Genomic DNA, 15,096 nt, shown 5'->3' on the forward strand with positions numbered 1-15,096 from the left:
ACAGGCCTGTTTCCCAGTTCAGCCATGCAAAAGGCAGCTGGTGGCTTTCAGAGGGACAGAGAGCCAGGATGCCTGGGTTCCGTTCAGAGTAGATTCTCCTGTCCGGGAGCTGCAACTCCCATCTACAACAGCTCTGGTCCCATCTGTCCCACACAGGTCCCCTGAACACCTGGGCCTCTGGCTTGTGCTGTTGAGAGGGTTTGCCTGGGGTTAGGTACCTGGCCTGGGGATCCAACGTGCCCTGGTACGCCTGGGAGGCCAGGTGGTCCTGGGGGGCCGGGTGCCCCAATGCCTCCTCGATCACCCTTGACACCCTCACGACCCTGCCAACACAGAACAGAAGCATCACTGCCTGATGCTGACCCCAGCAGGCCTCGTGACTGCTGATAATCGCATGGCTGGCAAAAGGGTGACCATGCCCAGGGCTGCCAGGGAAAGGCACCAGCTTTCCTGCCCCAGCCACTGCCTATTGAAGGTGGAGGCAGCACCTGGGAGCAGTGGAGTCAGAGGGCCACCAGTGCCTGTCCCACAACCCCCACCCCCAGGCTGCAGCTCATGAACCAGATCTAGAGCCCTTCTCATTTCAGGTCTGAGCTAGGTACAGCAACAGGTCTCCATATGCACACACTCCTGTGAGACAGTGTGAAAGCCTGTGGATGCAACCCCGACCCCTGCCAGCTGGCAAAGGGCATGGGCCACTATGCATAGGAGGGCAACAACACAACAGACAGCGGGCGGTGATCTGGCAAGATGTGCAGAGCTGGCAGAGCACAGCCACCTCCTCACTGCTCTTGGGCCTGCAACTGGCTCCAGACCAGTGACATACCCGACTGCAATGGGCAACAGTGGAAAAGGGCCATTAATCATATGTATTCAGGATAAGGGAGTGTAATGGGCAACTCTGGGAGGCCCCGCACCAAGCATGAAGGGGGTAGGTGGAGTTCACAACTGAGCCAAGCCTAGGCCCAGCTGGGGGTGGAGGGCAGGGAATGGAGAGCACTTACATCTCTGCCAGGAGCACCAGCTTCTCCCTTGTCCCCCTAGTCAGGAAAAGCCAAGAGAAAGCAGCTTAGGAACACTTGACAACAATACAGCCAGGTGCTGCCAGCAGGGCCCCAGCCCCCCTCACAAATCCTGGCCAGCCTGGGATTTGTACCACAGGGTCTGGCTCCCACCATGCTGCCACTGGAGCCAGCCCAAGGTCCAAGGGGGCAGGAGGGAGCACCAGACCCTAAACTTGCCCTCTTGCCTACAACATTGGCCCCAGAGAAGTAGTTGTTCAAAGGAGACAGAGCCCTCTCCCCTGAGAGGGACACAGATGATACAAAGGGCCTGGTGGAGGCTGGGGGCAGCTGTCCAGCCAGGAGCAGGGGCATCTGTCTCCCAGGGACCCCACATGCTGGACCATGCCCATATCTGCCCAGGGGAAGGAGGTCCCCGAGTTCCTTACCTTCCTTCCATCTTCTCCTGGGGTCCCATCTTCTCCCTGGAGGACAAGAACCAGCAGTCAAAGCTCTGTACCACACAGGCTACAGGCAGGGGCAGGGGAGAGCCCAGCTCAGACACCCGCAGCAGGGCATCACACGGCTTCCTGGAGGAACCCCACGCTTCCGCCTAGGCCTGACGCAAGAGAAGCTGGGGGCCAGTCAGGACCAAGCCAGGTGGAAGTGTGGGGGCTGGCTGGAGCTCAGGGCAGCAGGAGGAAGGCCTGTCTGTGCCCCAGTCTGCATCTCCCTTCTCCTGTGGGGCTGGGTCCATTACTCACATTCTTCCCAGTCAGACCAGGTTTTCCGTCATCTCCAGGTTTGCCCTAGAGGAAAATGCAAACTGTCAGCTGAGCCAGGGGCCTTCCAGATACTCTGGGAAGCAGCAAGGAACTTCTCCTGGCATCTAGCAAGGCAGCTGGAGCCTGACATGCAACCTTGGAGCAGCAACTCCCAGAGACACTTGGGCTGGGGTACTTGCACCAGCCTGCCAGGAGAGCAGCTAGGCTTCAAGGCTCAGCATGTGGAGGAGATGAACAGGGCTGCTGAGAGCCCAGAGGATGGCTGAGTACAGCAGGAAGAGCCAGGTGACCAGACCCTGGGCCAGGAGACCTTGGGGGCAGCTGGTTCAGGACACAGGGATGGGCCATGGGGACTGGCCTCCAGGGAAGAGGGCTGCTGTCTCCCAAAGCACTTGCTCAGGCCCAGGTGGCAGGCAGGTGTAGCAGGGAAACTGAGTTATGCGAAGGCTTTTTAGCCATAGTCCAGGCCTTCCCAGAACTAAGCAACAAAATTGAACATAGCACCTTCTGTGGCTCTGGGAGATGCAAGTACTGTGATGGGGACTATGCAAGCAGGGCATAACAATTTCCCTACGAGGAATGTGGCTGGCACAGTGCCAGGGGATTGGTGTACCACATAAGGAACAATTGGCACAGAGCCAGGGGATTGGACATTTTGGAATGAGAAAAATTACAAAAGTGATGGACAAACAAAGGAACACGTGTGTTTTGTGTTGCCACCCTGTGGAGACACGAGCAACCTTGGGATTCTTGTTTGAACAATGAGGAATACAGAAACTAACATCCCACACACCCGGCAGAGGATCTGAAGCCTGTACCACTGAAGGTCGCTGGTGTAATGTCTAAAGGAACCGCTTGCCAGGTTGTAGTATAAGGAGGTAGCTTGTAATAAAGCATAGGGATTACTATTAAAGTTCACTTGATACAAAATCGGACAATGGGCCGTGTCAATCCTTGGGGGTCTCTGGCAAAAAGAATCCTAGTAGTAACAGCAGGGGTGGGGAGGGAGGAAGCAAGGGTGGGAAGGAGCAGCAGCTTCATGACCAAGCCCCTGGTGAGGAGCAAGGCAGAGAGGGAGTGACCTGGGAGCCTCCCAGGGTGGAAGCACAGCTCAAGGGGGTGGGAAACCCACTCAATCTACTTACAGGCAGGCCTGGTGGTCCGGTGGGGCCAAGAGCTCCTGGAGGGCCCTGCTCCCCCCGCAGGCCAGGCAGCCCCTACAGGGAGAATACAACAGATGACTGGCAGGTCATGGAGCAAGGCAGCTCCCCCAGCCTCTCCTGGACAGGAGACAGCAGACACAGCAGCTGCACAGAAAAGGGAGAAGAGAACCAGCAGCCCTACTGGGCCAGCAATGCCCACAGGGTGCGTGGTGAAGGGAGGCAAGGGAGCAGGAGCTGGGGTCTCTGCAGGACAGGCATCTCCACCACACTCAGGAGTTCACCACACAGCAAAGCACCAGAGGAAGGACCTGGGACTAGAGGAAACCCCAGTCTGATCGGGAGAGGGCCAAAGCTGTGCCCTAGTGAGCCCTGCGCCTGCTCCTGGAAGCCTCATGCAGCAGACGTGGGGGGAGGGAGGGGGTCCTATAGGAAAGGCAGGAGTGTTTGAGCTATGTGTACCCCAGCACCCTGCAGCTCTAGAGTACTTACATCTCGACCAGGATCCCCCTGCTTGCCAGGGTCACCCTAGAAGAACAGAGGAGAATGAGATGCTGATCAGTGAGGCAGGGCTCAGCCTGGAGTCTGAGGCCCAAATGCTCCTGTCTGCAGGCTCCAGACAGGCCTGGCAAATTTCAAGGACCTGACAGCAGCAAGAGACCAGCTCCGACCTGGCTCAGGCTACCTGATGGGCAATATGGTGGCTGACGCCACAGGCACCGATAGTCCCTGCAGCATCATGCCACTAGCACAGCCAGCACTGACACGGACCCTTGGCCAAAAACAGGTGGGAGTGTCCCAGAAACCAAGGTCCCCCCATCCTCAGGGTTGGCTGCAGGGGCACCAGCAGGATTAGGAAATGCTCCATAGGGCGATGCTTTCTCCCCCTCCCTGCAGCAACCTTCACAGTGGGGGCAGCAGCTCCTGCTACAGACAGCCCAGGAGTCCCCTGGAGTGTTCTGGGCACCTGCTGGCCTTGCCACTGGGGCACATCACACTACTGGGTGTACATGTGCCTCATGGGACCTGGCTGTCTCTGGCCAGTGGCTCTGCCTGTGGGGGATGCCAAGGGGCAGCCTTGCTGGGGGGAAATACCGAGGGCAGGCCACACTTACCCTCAGCCCCATGGGGCCCATCTGCCCGGGTTTGCCGTCCAACCCATTCCGGCCATCCAGCCCTGGGGGGCCTCGTTCTCCCTGCAAGAGAACAGAAAGGGAAGGCTTTACACTGAGGCCTTCCCTGCTCCCCTGAGAGCCCTGGCTGGGGACTCCCAAAGCCCAGCACAGGACCTAGTGGAGTATGGGCATCAGTGACCAGGCTGGAGGAACAACAGGAGTATGTCAAGGTGGCAGGAGCCAGGGCAACATCCTCCCAACACAACGCCTGCCTGGCCCCATCTCAGCCCACCTCCTTCTCCTGGTCCAGCCAGCCCCAGGCAGTGGGGCCCCTGAGACTGGTTGGGAATGTGCCTGCTCACCTCTGAGCTGCTTCCAGAGGCCACATTTGCCTGGGACTCAGCTTGAAACAGACAAGACAACTGGGTCGCCAGGACCGAGGACTCTGCCCCTGCCTCCTGCTCTGACTCCTTGGCCACTGCACAGCCCTGCCCAGTCTCTGGCCCCTCCACAGCCTGCTCTCCTCACTACCCAAATGCCAACCTACTCCCCACCTTGACCCAGGCACTCTTCTCCCTCCACACTACCCCCAGTCCAAGCTGGTGCCCTGTGCTCTGACCGCCCCCCCCCCGTACATCACCCTGGTCTCCAGACACCTCCTCTCCCAGGCTTAGAGGCTCTTCTGCAGCTACAGTAGGGCAAACCAGGTCCTGGCACTCCAGCTGCATGCCTGTCCACCCCTCCCTTCCTCCCCTCCCCCAGTAGGCATGGGCCCTGCCTGCTCTGTGTCCTCCAGCCAGCCTCTGGTACTGAACTCAGCTGTATCCCCCCACCTGGACATGGGGATGGGCCATGGCAGAGCTCCCTGCAGTGCACCAAAGGGGCTCTCTTACCTTCTCCCCCGTGGAGCCTCTGTCTCCAGGGTCGCCCTGTGGGGGAGGAAGCACAAGTCAGGGGGTCTAGAGTCTGGGGACGGGGCTGCAGGTGGGCACCAAGCAACAGGAATGGGTACTCACTCACCCGCGTGCCAGGGGGACCTCGGGGGCCTTCGATTCCCTGCAGAAGGAGAGAGAGATGGTTGTGCTGGGGGGATGGGAGGAGAGCAGGCCAGTGCCTGCCTTCCCCTGACATACGTGTTCCATGCCGACTACACGCTCACTGCCTCTAATAGCCATACCCCAGATTCAACCTCCTTCCCCTGCCCTGCACCTGGCCCCCTGCCTGCTCCCACCATGGCCCCCCCATGTGCACCCCACCTCCCTGAGAGACCCAACCCCAGCATCCTCCCCAAGCTTACTGCCCCCAGCACAGTCACCCCTGCCCTTATCACAAGCTATCTCCTCTCATGACACACCCAGTCCCTCCTGCCCCCTCCTGTGCAATCCCACCCCTCCAGACTCCCATGCCCCACCTCTGACCAGCACTTGGCAGGCAGGGGTTTCAGGCAAAAGGCACTTCATTTCCCCAGACAGCTGCTGGGTGGCCAGTACCTACCCTCTCTCCAGGCGGGCCAGGAAACCCAGCCTCGCCCTTCGCACCTTTCATCCCATCCTCTCCAGGATCCCCAGGGTCTCCCTGTAAGGGAAACAGCCAGTCAGAGCAGCTCCCACAAGGGACCACAGCTGCTCAGGGCATCCATCCAAGTGGACCTGTGCCTCTGCTCCCCTGGCAGCAGCCCCTTGGGGCAGGAGTGGGGGCCTGTCCTGCAGCCTACTCCTGCCATGCCACTTGGGGAACCCAGCTGGGCAGGGAGGGTGAGTGGCGCTGTTTGTCTCTGCTGCACAACAATGCTCCATGAGGCAGTCCTGAGCACAAAGCAGGCAGAGCAGGGGCCAGGGCCAGCTGGAGCCCGGGGGTTCTTGGCTGGGCTGTCCCCACACTCCCACCCCAACCCAGCTCACCACCACATTACCTTCTCGCCTTTCTCCCCAATGCCCCCTGGCACTCCTGAATCAACCTGCAGAGCAGAAAGAGAGGTCAGGCACTACAGGGCCCAGGGCACCAAGCCAACACAGCCAGGGAAGGGACAAAGAAATGCTAAGCTTACAACTCGTCCTGGGGGTCCTGGTGGCCCCTGCAAAGGAGAAAAGGTACAGGGTCAGTAGAGGCCTCTGTTGTACCCACAACCCAGGGCACACAGGCAGGATACAGCCACATCCCACGTGGGATGTGAGAGGGGACAGGCCCCAACACAAGCTCCACAGGGCACAGACCCACCCCCAGTGCATGGCACCAGAGCTGTGGGGCAGCCAGCAAGCTGGGGAACAGCAGGGTGCCCAAGCTCCACAGCTCTGATGCACAAAGCTTCACATGTCCCAGGGGATGGCCCTACAGCCAACCTGGGGGCTCAGAGAGGGCCACTCATCCAGGCTCCCTGCACTCACTTTGCCCCTGCACCTCCGCCGCCCAGCCAGGCCTGACTGTGCAGTGACCAGAGGCTAGAGACTGGCTGAGGAGCTGACACCGAGGACACACACTCCAGCAGCTGGGAGCACCAGGCAGTGCCCACAGCCCAAGGTGACTTCTGATGGAAGGGAAATACTGACAGTCCCAGCCCCCATGGCTCAAGTCTTGTGCAGGGGCCAGCAAGCATGGGAGGCAGGCTGGTGTCAGCTGGTCACCGCATGGTTCAGGGTATCTCTGCCCCTGCGTCCATGGGGCAAGGGTATGATGGACCCAGGTTCAACACAACTCTTCTCAGAGGCTTCAAGAAGCACAAGCCAGGCCCAAGTTTGAGGGCCCAGACTTCCATGCTTTGTGAGCCACAGCAGTGCCCATGTACCCTGGCCCCTGGGGTGGAGAGTGAGGGCTGTGGCAGAGCCCCCAGGAGAAGGGGCTGTCCCAGTCCAGGCACCACATGCTCCCACCAGATAAAGTAGCGCAGATGGTCACAGCTACTCACCGGGTCCCCATGGTCACCCTTGTTCCCTGGTGCTCCAGGACTGCCCTGTGAGAAGAGAAAGGATGTGGTGAGGAGGGGGCAAACATTGGTGCTGGGGACAGGGGTGGGCTGGGCACCCGACACTCACGTTTCTGCCCTCGGCGCCTGGGTCTCCTTGGTCACCCTTCTCCCCAGGGAGGCCACGGTATCCTGGAGGGCCCTGTGAAGAGACAGCAGGTGAGGCAGTATCCTGAAAACCCCAGCACATTCCCACAGGTCTTGATGATCTCCCCCACACGCTGTACCAGAGGTCCCCCTCTACTTACCCTGGCGCCTCTGTCCCCTGGCTTTCCTGGAGGCCCCGACTCACCCTAGGGAATAAAGAGATGGGAGGTGAGAGGCTGGGTAGGGGAAGTGAAGTGGATGAGGCAGGTGAGGGGCAGTGAGAGCCCCAAGGGAGGGGTGGCACTTACCGGGGTCCCCTCATTGCCCTTCTCACCAGGCTCACCCTATGGCACGAACAAACCAGCACCCAGGGGGAGAGGAAGCAAAGATGCTGTTACCTTCCCTGCTCACCAGGCATGGAGCTGCCCATAGCACACAGATGCTTCTTCCCTCCTACCAACCTCCCCACCTTTGGGGCAGACCCAGACCCAGCAAACCTGCCAGGGCTCCACACAGGTGCCCCTGCTTCCCCCAGCCAGGTGCCCCCGCTCCTTGCTTTGTGTCCCTCTCAGGTCCCATGCACAGGACCTTATGTCTGTCAAGAAGGGCCTCTTGATGTTGCCATGGCAATCTGGCCCAGCATCACCATGGAAACTAAGCCTGGAGGTGCAACATCATTGCAGCCAGGAAGGGGCTCTCTGCTGCTGGAACAGGCTGAGCCCCAGCCACTGCCCCAGGAGCACCCCTCTGCCTGCACCGCACCCTGCAAGGCCAGGCCCCCCACCCCCCTGCAGCACGGCCTCTCCCCATTACCTCCTTTCCTCGTGGGCCGGGCTGCCCAGGGGACCCTGCTTTCCCCAGCTCCCCTTTCTCACCGGGCTCGCCTGGGTCCCCCTGGGTGAGAGTAAATCAACACAGAGAGGAAAGAGGGAGTCAGCGTCCTGCCAGCAGCAGTGAGGGGTGTCACTGAACACACATATGCACTCACATATGCACACACTCACACATGCACAGCTGTATGCACACATGCACAAACCCACATTCTTGGCCCACATACATGGGACAGAGAGGGGGAGAGGCCTCCCCCCCCAGCAACCCTCACAAGAGAAGACCCGCAAGAGCAACCCCTGGACCCACACGCCATATTCCCAGCGCAAGGGGGACAGAGAGGTGCACAAGCCTGCACAGCCCCTTATCCTTACTGCTCCCCCCTCCCTGCCCCCCTGAGCCATTACCTTGGGGCCACTCCTGCCAGTGAGGCCAACAGTCCCCTGGAGAGAAAGAAGCTGTTAATGGGGCTGAGGGGCCTTGAAGAGGCCGAGGGGGGTCAGAGGAAGCGATGCAGGGAGCTGCACTTGTCTGTGGGCTGCTCCTGGGGCAAAGGCAAGGGCAAGAGAAGCTGTGTCCCACATCCTAGGGTCCAATGTGCACAGAGCCTGCTCTTGTGCAGAGGCTGGAAAGGCCCTCACAATGGCACAGGGGTGCTGGACCTGTGCAGAGCTGGCTCTGCCTCCCCCACGTTCACCTGCAGATCCTGCCCATATGAGGTGGCAGGGCCAGTCACCGTCCCCACCAGCATGGGGGATGCGTGCTGAGCTGTTCCCTCCTCAGGGAGCTCCAAATCTGGCCAACAGCACCCTGACATCCAGGAGGCCCAGAAGCATGGCTGCTGGCCCCCATGGGAGGGGATGCCGGGCAACCCACCAGACTTACCCTTTCCCCCTGCTCTCCTTTGGGGCCGGGTGGGCCAGAGATGCTTAATCCAATGGGGCCCTGGAATGGAGAAAAGCCAGGTCAGGAGGAGAAGCAGCTCTCCCAGCACCTCACAGGTGAGGGGCTGCTGCCACTTGTCTTGCCCCTAGAGAAGGGTGGGTTTGTATGCCCAGAGGAAGGAGTTACTGAAACACCACAGAGCAGGATGCCCAGCAATAGAGATGAAGACCCTCCATCCTGAGCCACCAGCTGGGCTCAAGCCTAAGAAGCCCCCCACTCCGCTTCAGGGCTGAGAGCCCCTGCAGTGCCCAGGCAGGCTGTTGGCTGCAGGGGGCTCCTGCCCACTAAGGTTTGGGAGAGGATCCAAATGCCTGCAGTGAGGGGGGCAGTCCTACGTTTCAGTGGGCACTGGAGCTGGCTTCAGCCCCTGCTCCTTGCTGGCTGCCCACCCTCAGCCAGAGCTCCTGGGTGGGTGCCAAACCCAGGGACCTGGCCCAAGGATACTCACGCGGTCTCCTTTATTTCCAGGGTCTCCCTTGGAGCCAGGGGGGCCCTCTGGTCCTGCAGGACCTTTGTCACCCTAGAACAGAGGACATGGCCCTGTGAGTCGCCCAGACTGGACACCTTCTCTTGCAGATGGAGGGGTGTGTGCACCAAGGGGGAACATGGCTGAGAAGGTCCCCGCCAGATGGCAGCAGACCCCCCTCCCCTCCAACCCCATGTGCTGTGTAGCCACTGGGTCCAGCCGGTGAAGCATACAGATGTGGCCTGCATATCATCTCCAGACCTCAGCCTCCATGATTCACACCAATAGGGCAAGGGAGGGGTGGGAATAGAGGGGGAATGCCAGGCAAGACTAGCACTGGCTGAAGGGACAAGGGGTGAGCACAGCATGTGGACATGGAGCATGTGGACTTCCCCTGGGCACTGGGCAGCATGTGCAGAGTTGAGCAGAGACCTGGGCTCTCACCCGTAAGGGCTGTGCACATGCCCTACCAACCTCCCCCCAAGTTGGGGGCAGAGGGGATCAGCCACCAGACATAGCCTCTGTCACAGTGGGCTGAGCTCTACACCCCACTGCACACTGCATCCCGTGCACACACAGCAAGATAGAGCCGCTGCAAAAGAACACATCAAAGCAGCCTCTGGTGCCATTCAGACAGAAGCGCCATCAGTTACCTTCTCTCCTTTGATACCAGAGATGCTGGCAGCCTGGGGAGAAACACAGAAGAACAGCTGAGGCCTGAGAGGCCGACAGCAAGCAAATGCTCCTGGAGCGCCCCGCCTGCCCCTTGGGAGGGGATCATTACCTCTCAGCCCTTGTTTTGTGACCCTGGTCTCCACAGAGACAGACCCCAGTCCATCCCCTGGCTCCCCCTGCACCCAAGCTCCTGTGGGTGCAGTACCACCTTGCAGCCAAGTCCCCACCCTTGCACCCCCTTCTCATCAGCACTGATGTTGGACCCCTACTGCCCACCCTTCCCTGTAAGGCTCAGCTCCCCTCTGGAGGTGCTAGGAGCCCAGGCCCACCCTCCCTGCTACCCAGGAGGTCACTTACCGGCCTCCCAGGTTCCCCAGGAACTCCTGGATCTCCCTGAGGGAGGGAAAACAAGAGAGGACAGATGTCAGCTGCCCCTGCCTGGCACCCTCCCCACAGGGGCTTCAGCTTCCCATGGGGGCATCAACTTCCTCCAGACTCAGACCCTTCCACCCCACCCCTGGCCCCATGCTCAGCATGGCCACCCCAGTGCAGGCCACTGAGACCCTAACCCGCCCTGAGCATCAGAGCCTTGGTGGCTCAGCCACACTGATGCTGACTGGGGGCCAGTTACATAAGAGGAGGCTCCTCCCAGGCCGGGGCCAGAGCAGAGGCATGGGCTGCTACCCCCATCAGCATTCCCCCCACCAACAGCTGTGGCCATCCCCTGCAGGGGAGCTAGTATGGCAGGTGGAGCCAGTCACACTGCAGTCCAAATGCCTGCTCCCAGCAAATACTGTCCCCTCTGTAACACTGCAGCCTCCATGTGTGTGGGTGGCACTGAGCAGAGCAGCAGGCCACCAGCCTCCCATGCTCCCAGCTCTCACTGGAGTATTAGCCAGGGAACTGAGCACAAAGCTCCCCCTCCGCAGGGAAGTCCACACAGGGAAGGGTCCCCTTCTTCTTAGAACATCCCTCTAGGGAAGATGTGTTCCTGGCTGCTTCTTCAGAAGAACCCAGCCTAGCTCCCCAGTACTTCACTCTCTGGGCCCCAGGGCCTCTCCTCTCTCAGCCCCCAGGCTCCACCTTGTGTCAGGAATGAAGCCAGGCATGGAGAAATAGGGGGGTCTGGCTGCTTTACCTGTTGCATTAAGGGTAATCACAGTATTTTGTACACTGAGACCATGCACTGCTGGTCCAGGGCTCATTACTGGGCAAAGGACACTGAACGCAGCAGCCCCAGGATGTCCCAAGAGATAGATGAGGGAAGAGTATCTCCATGGCTGGAGTGCAGTGCTAGAGGACAGCATCCCCTCTCACCCTACAGGCACCCCAGCAACACTGTGCCCACCCCAATAGCTTCCCAAGGGGCACAGCAAGGAGGCACAACATAGGCTACAGCGAAGGGTCCCTACCTTTTCCCCTCGTGGACCGGCTGGTCCTGGCAATCCCTGTTCCAGAGATTAAAGAGACAAGAGAGCAGCCCCTCAGAGCGCTGGCATAGCTGTCCCATGTCCTGGCCAGGCACACCAGGCCATCAGGGAGGCGCATGCCACAAGCCAGTGCAAGACTGAGCACAGACCCAGTGTCCATGTTCAGGAGCAGGAGGAAGGTCCTGCCAACCTTGGTGACTTGCAGTCTAGGGCCTCAATTAAGGCAGAGCAGTTTCAGACAATTGTCCCTGCCCCTTCCCACCCCACAGCAAGTCATCCAGGCTGCACTTGGATGCCCTGATGGCTGCTTCTGAGGGGAAGAGCTGCCATGGGTAGTCAGCCAGGGTGCAGCAGCAGGAGATGCCTCAGCCTGGGTCCTCTGCCAGGGCCTCCAGCATTGCTGGGCAGGCAGGTGCTTCGGCACCGTAACTTTCCACTTCAGCCTGCCACGCTCACCTCTCTGCCAGATGGGCCCAAGCGGCCTGGACCTCCGGGCTCGCCCTGACAAAGAGGAAAAAAAAGGCTTCAGGGGAAACAGAGCATTCTCAGGACATAGCTTCCACCTCTGAAGGTGGGCACAAGGCAACCCGCTTGGACCGGAGCCACCTCACCCAGCTGACTGCTTCTGCCCTTCTCCCTCACCCATTGAAGCCTCGGGGCTTTGCTCCTGTCCTCCTGAGCTGTAGGTTGGGGATGGGGTTCAGGGCAGGCGACCCACTACAAAAGCTCACAGAGCTGGTTCAATGCCCCCAACCAGCACCCAGCCCATTGTGCTGCCATATACAGCCATGCCACCCCCGACCTGTCCCTCCTGTGCCTACTGGGGCTGCAGGCAAAGATCTGGCACCATCATCACATGTATGTTGGAGACAGAGCTAAGGGAGCAGGGCAGGGTCCCAGACTGCTTGGGTTGGTGTGACCAAAGAAAGCAGAGAACTACATTTACATTTCAAAGGCAGAACCTGGAAGAGGTGAGAGAGTAGACTACGCTGAATGCATGAGAGATGTCTTATATGTGAGGGACATGATATATGTGAGGGGCATGATATATGTGACTATGGTCAAGGCACCCAAAGGAGAGAAGGAGGTGCAGATTCGCCTTTAAAGACCCAGGCAGAGATGAGGCCTGTGGAATCTCCACTCCAAGGCCTAAGACCTGCAGATTCCACAGAAGGGCTTTCTGAATCCCTGGCTGTAAGGAGACACTTTGCCCTCAGGACTACATAAGATTCATGCAAAGGCTTTCTGTTGTCTTTTTGGTTTATTATACCGCATTTTAAATTAGACTAAGTTGTTCAAAAATTTCTGAATTCAGTGCCACTGCCTAAAGTCTAATATTAAATTTGGTAACAGGGTAAACAGCACAAACCATGGCCAAGGGCCGGACTGAGTGACTTCCCTGGCAAGTGCTGTCCCTGACCATTACCAGATCTGCTGTAGCTGCTGTGTGTCAGCTGCTCCCAGAGATTGGGTCTTGGGGGGGGCAGAGGGGACTGAGGTTAGCCCAGAGCAAACTTACCTTCTCCCCTTCAGGCCCTGGGGGTCCACGATCTCCCTAGAGAGGAGAGGGAATGAGACCAATTCAGTTTGGCTCACACTCCCTGAATGCCCTCAGATGAGCCTGTGATAGCTCCCCAGCAGATAGCTACCTCCCCAGAGACCCCTCTGAAACAGTGCACAGCTCCCAGCTGTTTTCCCCAGCCCACTGCAGGGGCTCAGACTCCACCAGTCAGTCACCAAGGACACTTCACAGCCCAGTACATTCAGGGAGGATCCTGGCCTGGTTGTCCGTCCCCTTCCAGACAGGAGGTGACCTCCTCTCCCAGGGGCTCATTTCTCCCTCTGCTTCTGGGGCAGATGCTTTGGAGCAGAACATTAGCCCTGCCATGGGCAGAGGACTCCTGCAGGGAGTGTGGGACCTGCAGGGCCAGGTTCCTTTTTCCAGAAGCCCCTGCTCCCAGCAGCAGGAGGTGAAGCTGAGTGCTGCCACCTCCCTGTCTCTAACCCCTGGGTTGGGGTCCTCCACCAGGCTGCTACCAGCCAGGGCAGCAAGAGGACCTGCTGGAACCCAAACCTTGTGCTGGGCTGGCAGGGCAGAGGGGGTTGTGAACCCTGGAGGGCACAGGTGACTCAGTGTACCCCACACTCACCTTTTCCCCTGCTTCTCCAGTCTCTCCTGGAAGCCCCCGGTCTCCCTACCATAAAAAAAACCCAATGGTGTCATTGTCAGACAGTACAAGGACCACGCCAGGTACCCCTGGCATAGCTGAGGTGCCCATGCAGCCTGGGACAGGGAGAGGCAGAGCAGGCTCCACAGATACATGTGGAAGGAAAGCCACAGAGCCACCTACCTTCCGTCCTTGCTCGCCTGGTGGTCCCCGCGGGCCCTAGCAGAGGAAGCAAAAATGTCAGATCTCTGCCACTGAGCCCAGGCCCCACTCAGCCAAGAGGGGTTGGCTATGCCACCTCACCTTCTTTGCCACCTGCTGCTGTCCAAAGCCAGTGCAGGATGACATACCCAGCCCAGGGCAGGTCCATGGTTGGGATGGGACCTGTCCTTCTCCCAGGACCAGACCCGAACTCCTCAAGGTACTGGGGCAATGCCTCTCTTTGCTCAGTCCTTCTCTCCAGGGCAGGACACAGGGTGGAAGCTGCCCCCAGCTGGGCCTGCCATAGGGGCAGTGCAGTGCCAGGCCACCATTCCAGTTAGCACCCAAGCAGTCTCTTGGCTCTGCTGGCTTTTTGGACTGGCAGCATGCTGCCCTCCAGCCGCTGAGGTGGAGGGGAAGCAGGAGCCCTTTCCTACTGAGAAGGGGCTTTGCTATGCTGCAGAGAGTCAGAGATGGCTCTAGAGCCTGACACAGGGTCCACTCCTGCCCTGCTCAGTCAGGACTCATAAGTCTAAAAGCTCTGGCCACTCAGAGCCTAAGCCTCCTCCCCTCTTGGGGTCTCGGGGTTCACTGGCCCCCTGCCAGCTGGGCGCAAACCACTAGGATATGGCCAACCTCCTCACCCGATCTCCTGGATCCCCCTGACGGCCGGGCGGCCCTGGAAAACCTTCCTCTCCATCACCCTGGGAACAAAAAGCAAAGCGAGAGCTGATGAGAGGCAAAGGCATGGTCTTGGAGGGACATGGGGGACAGGCACAGCAGATGGCAGGTCTTCCAGATACCCCTGCCTCTCTAGGTTAGCAGCAGTGAGCGAAACCCAGGGAATGGAGGCCTCTACACCCCATGACATGAGCCTCCTCCTCCACCTCAGCCACCCCATCACCAGCTCAGCTAGTGGAAGGGAGCATGGAGTGGGATTCCCCCAGCGGGCAGAGGCCAAAGGCCCTGCTCTCCCACCCCTATGGTGCACCCTCTTACCTTCTCTCCTTTCTGTCCTGGGAGCCCTGCAGGTCCCCGGGGCCCAGGGTCACCAGACAGGCCCTGAAGAATGAGAGAGGAGGAGCAGATGAGCTGAGCCCAACATGAGCAGCAGAGGGCAGGGGGCCAGAACCAGCCTAGAGTGAGCAAGGGCTTCCTGAGTCCAAGCTCAGCACTGGTGGGAAACTGGCACCACACCAGGGCAGGGTGGGGGGTGGCGGCGGGATTTAGCGGAGGACTTATTCAGCCCCTTTCCTAACTTGGATCCAATAAACAC

The 15,096-nt window shown here is 59.5% G+C and overlaps 1 protein-coding gene across 5 annotated transcripts in view; it reads right to left on the reverse strand.

Annotated features, from left to right (window-relative positions):
* The window catches only part of COL7A1 (collagen type VII alpha 1 chain), an 84,018-nt gene that overhangs the window by 34,035 nt on the left and 34,887 nt on the right, over positions 1 to 15,096 (reverse strand). For all 5 annotated transcript variants that reach the window (XM_059716038.1, XM_059716036.1, XM_059716039.1 and 2 more), the window contains exons 40-68: positions 14,820 to 14,882; positions 14,465 to 14,524; positions 13,803 to 13,838; positions 13,602 to 13,646; positions 12,971 to 13,006; positions 11,908 to 11,952; positions 11,434 to 11,469; positions 10,379 to 10,414; positions 10,000 to 10,032; positions 9,329 to 9,400; positions 8,821 to 8,880; positions 8,343 to 8,378; positions 7,921 to 8,001; positions 7,416 to 7,451; positions 7,269 to 7,313; positions 7,091 to 7,162; positions 6,964 to 7,008; positions 6,109 to 6,135; positions 5,974 to 6,018; positions 5,556 to 5,636; positions 5,082 to 5,117; positions 4,955 to 4,990; positions 4,062 to 4,142; positions 3,439 to 3,474; positions 2,932 to 3,003; positions 1,766 to 1,810; positions 1,451 to 1,486; positions 1,005 to 1,040; positions 219 to 323 (exon numbers count right to left, since the gene is read on the reverse strand). In XM_059716038.1, coding sequence (XP_059572021.1) covers positions 219 to 323; positions 1,005 to 1,040; positions 1,451 to 1,486; positions 1,766 to 1,810; positions 2,932 to 3,003; positions 3,439 to 3,474; positions 4,062 to 4,142; positions 4,955 to 4,990; positions 5,082 to 5,117; positions 5,556 to 5,636; positions 5,974 to 6,018; positions 6,109 to 6,135; positions 6,964 to 7,008; positions 7,091 to 7,162; positions 7,269 to 7,313; positions 7,416 to 7,451; positions 7,921 to 8,001; positions 8,343 to 8,378; positions 8,821 to 8,880; positions 9,329 to 9,400; positions 10,000 to 10,032; positions 10,379 to 10,414; positions 11,434 to 11,469; positions 11,908 to 11,952; positions 12,971 to 13,006; positions 13,602 to 13,646; positions 13,803 to 13,838; positions 14,465 to 14,524; positions 14,820 to 14,882 — 1,473 coding nt within the window. The remainder of the gene's footprint in view (positions 1 to 218; positions 324 to 1,004; positions 1,041 to 1,450; positions 1,487 to 1,765; positions 1,811 to 2,931; positions 3,004 to 3,438; positions 3,475 to 4,061; positions 4,143 to 4,954; positions 4,991 to 5,081; positions 5,118 to 5,555; positions 5,637 to 5,973; positions 6,019 to 6,108; positions 6,136 to 6,963; positions 7,009 to 7,090; positions 7,163 to 7,268; positions 7,314 to 7,415; positions 7,452 to 7,920; positions 8,002 to 8,342; positions 8,379 to 8,820; positions 8,881 to 9,328; positions 9,401 to 9,999; positions 10,033 to 10,378; positions 10,415 to 11,433; positions 11,470 to 11,907; positions 11,953 to 12,970; positions 13,007 to 13,601; positions 13,647 to 13,802; positions 13,839 to 14,464; positions 14,525 to 14,819; positions 14,883 to 15,096) is intronic.

The sequence above is a fragment of the Alligator mississippiensis genome, chromosome 12, assembly GCF_030867095.1.
Source record: "Alligator mississippiensis isolate rAllMis1 chromosome 12, rAllMis1, whole genome shotgun sequence".
NCBI classification, from domain to species: Eukaryota; Metazoa; Chordata; order Crocodylia; family Alligatoridae; genus Alligator; species Alligator mississippiensis.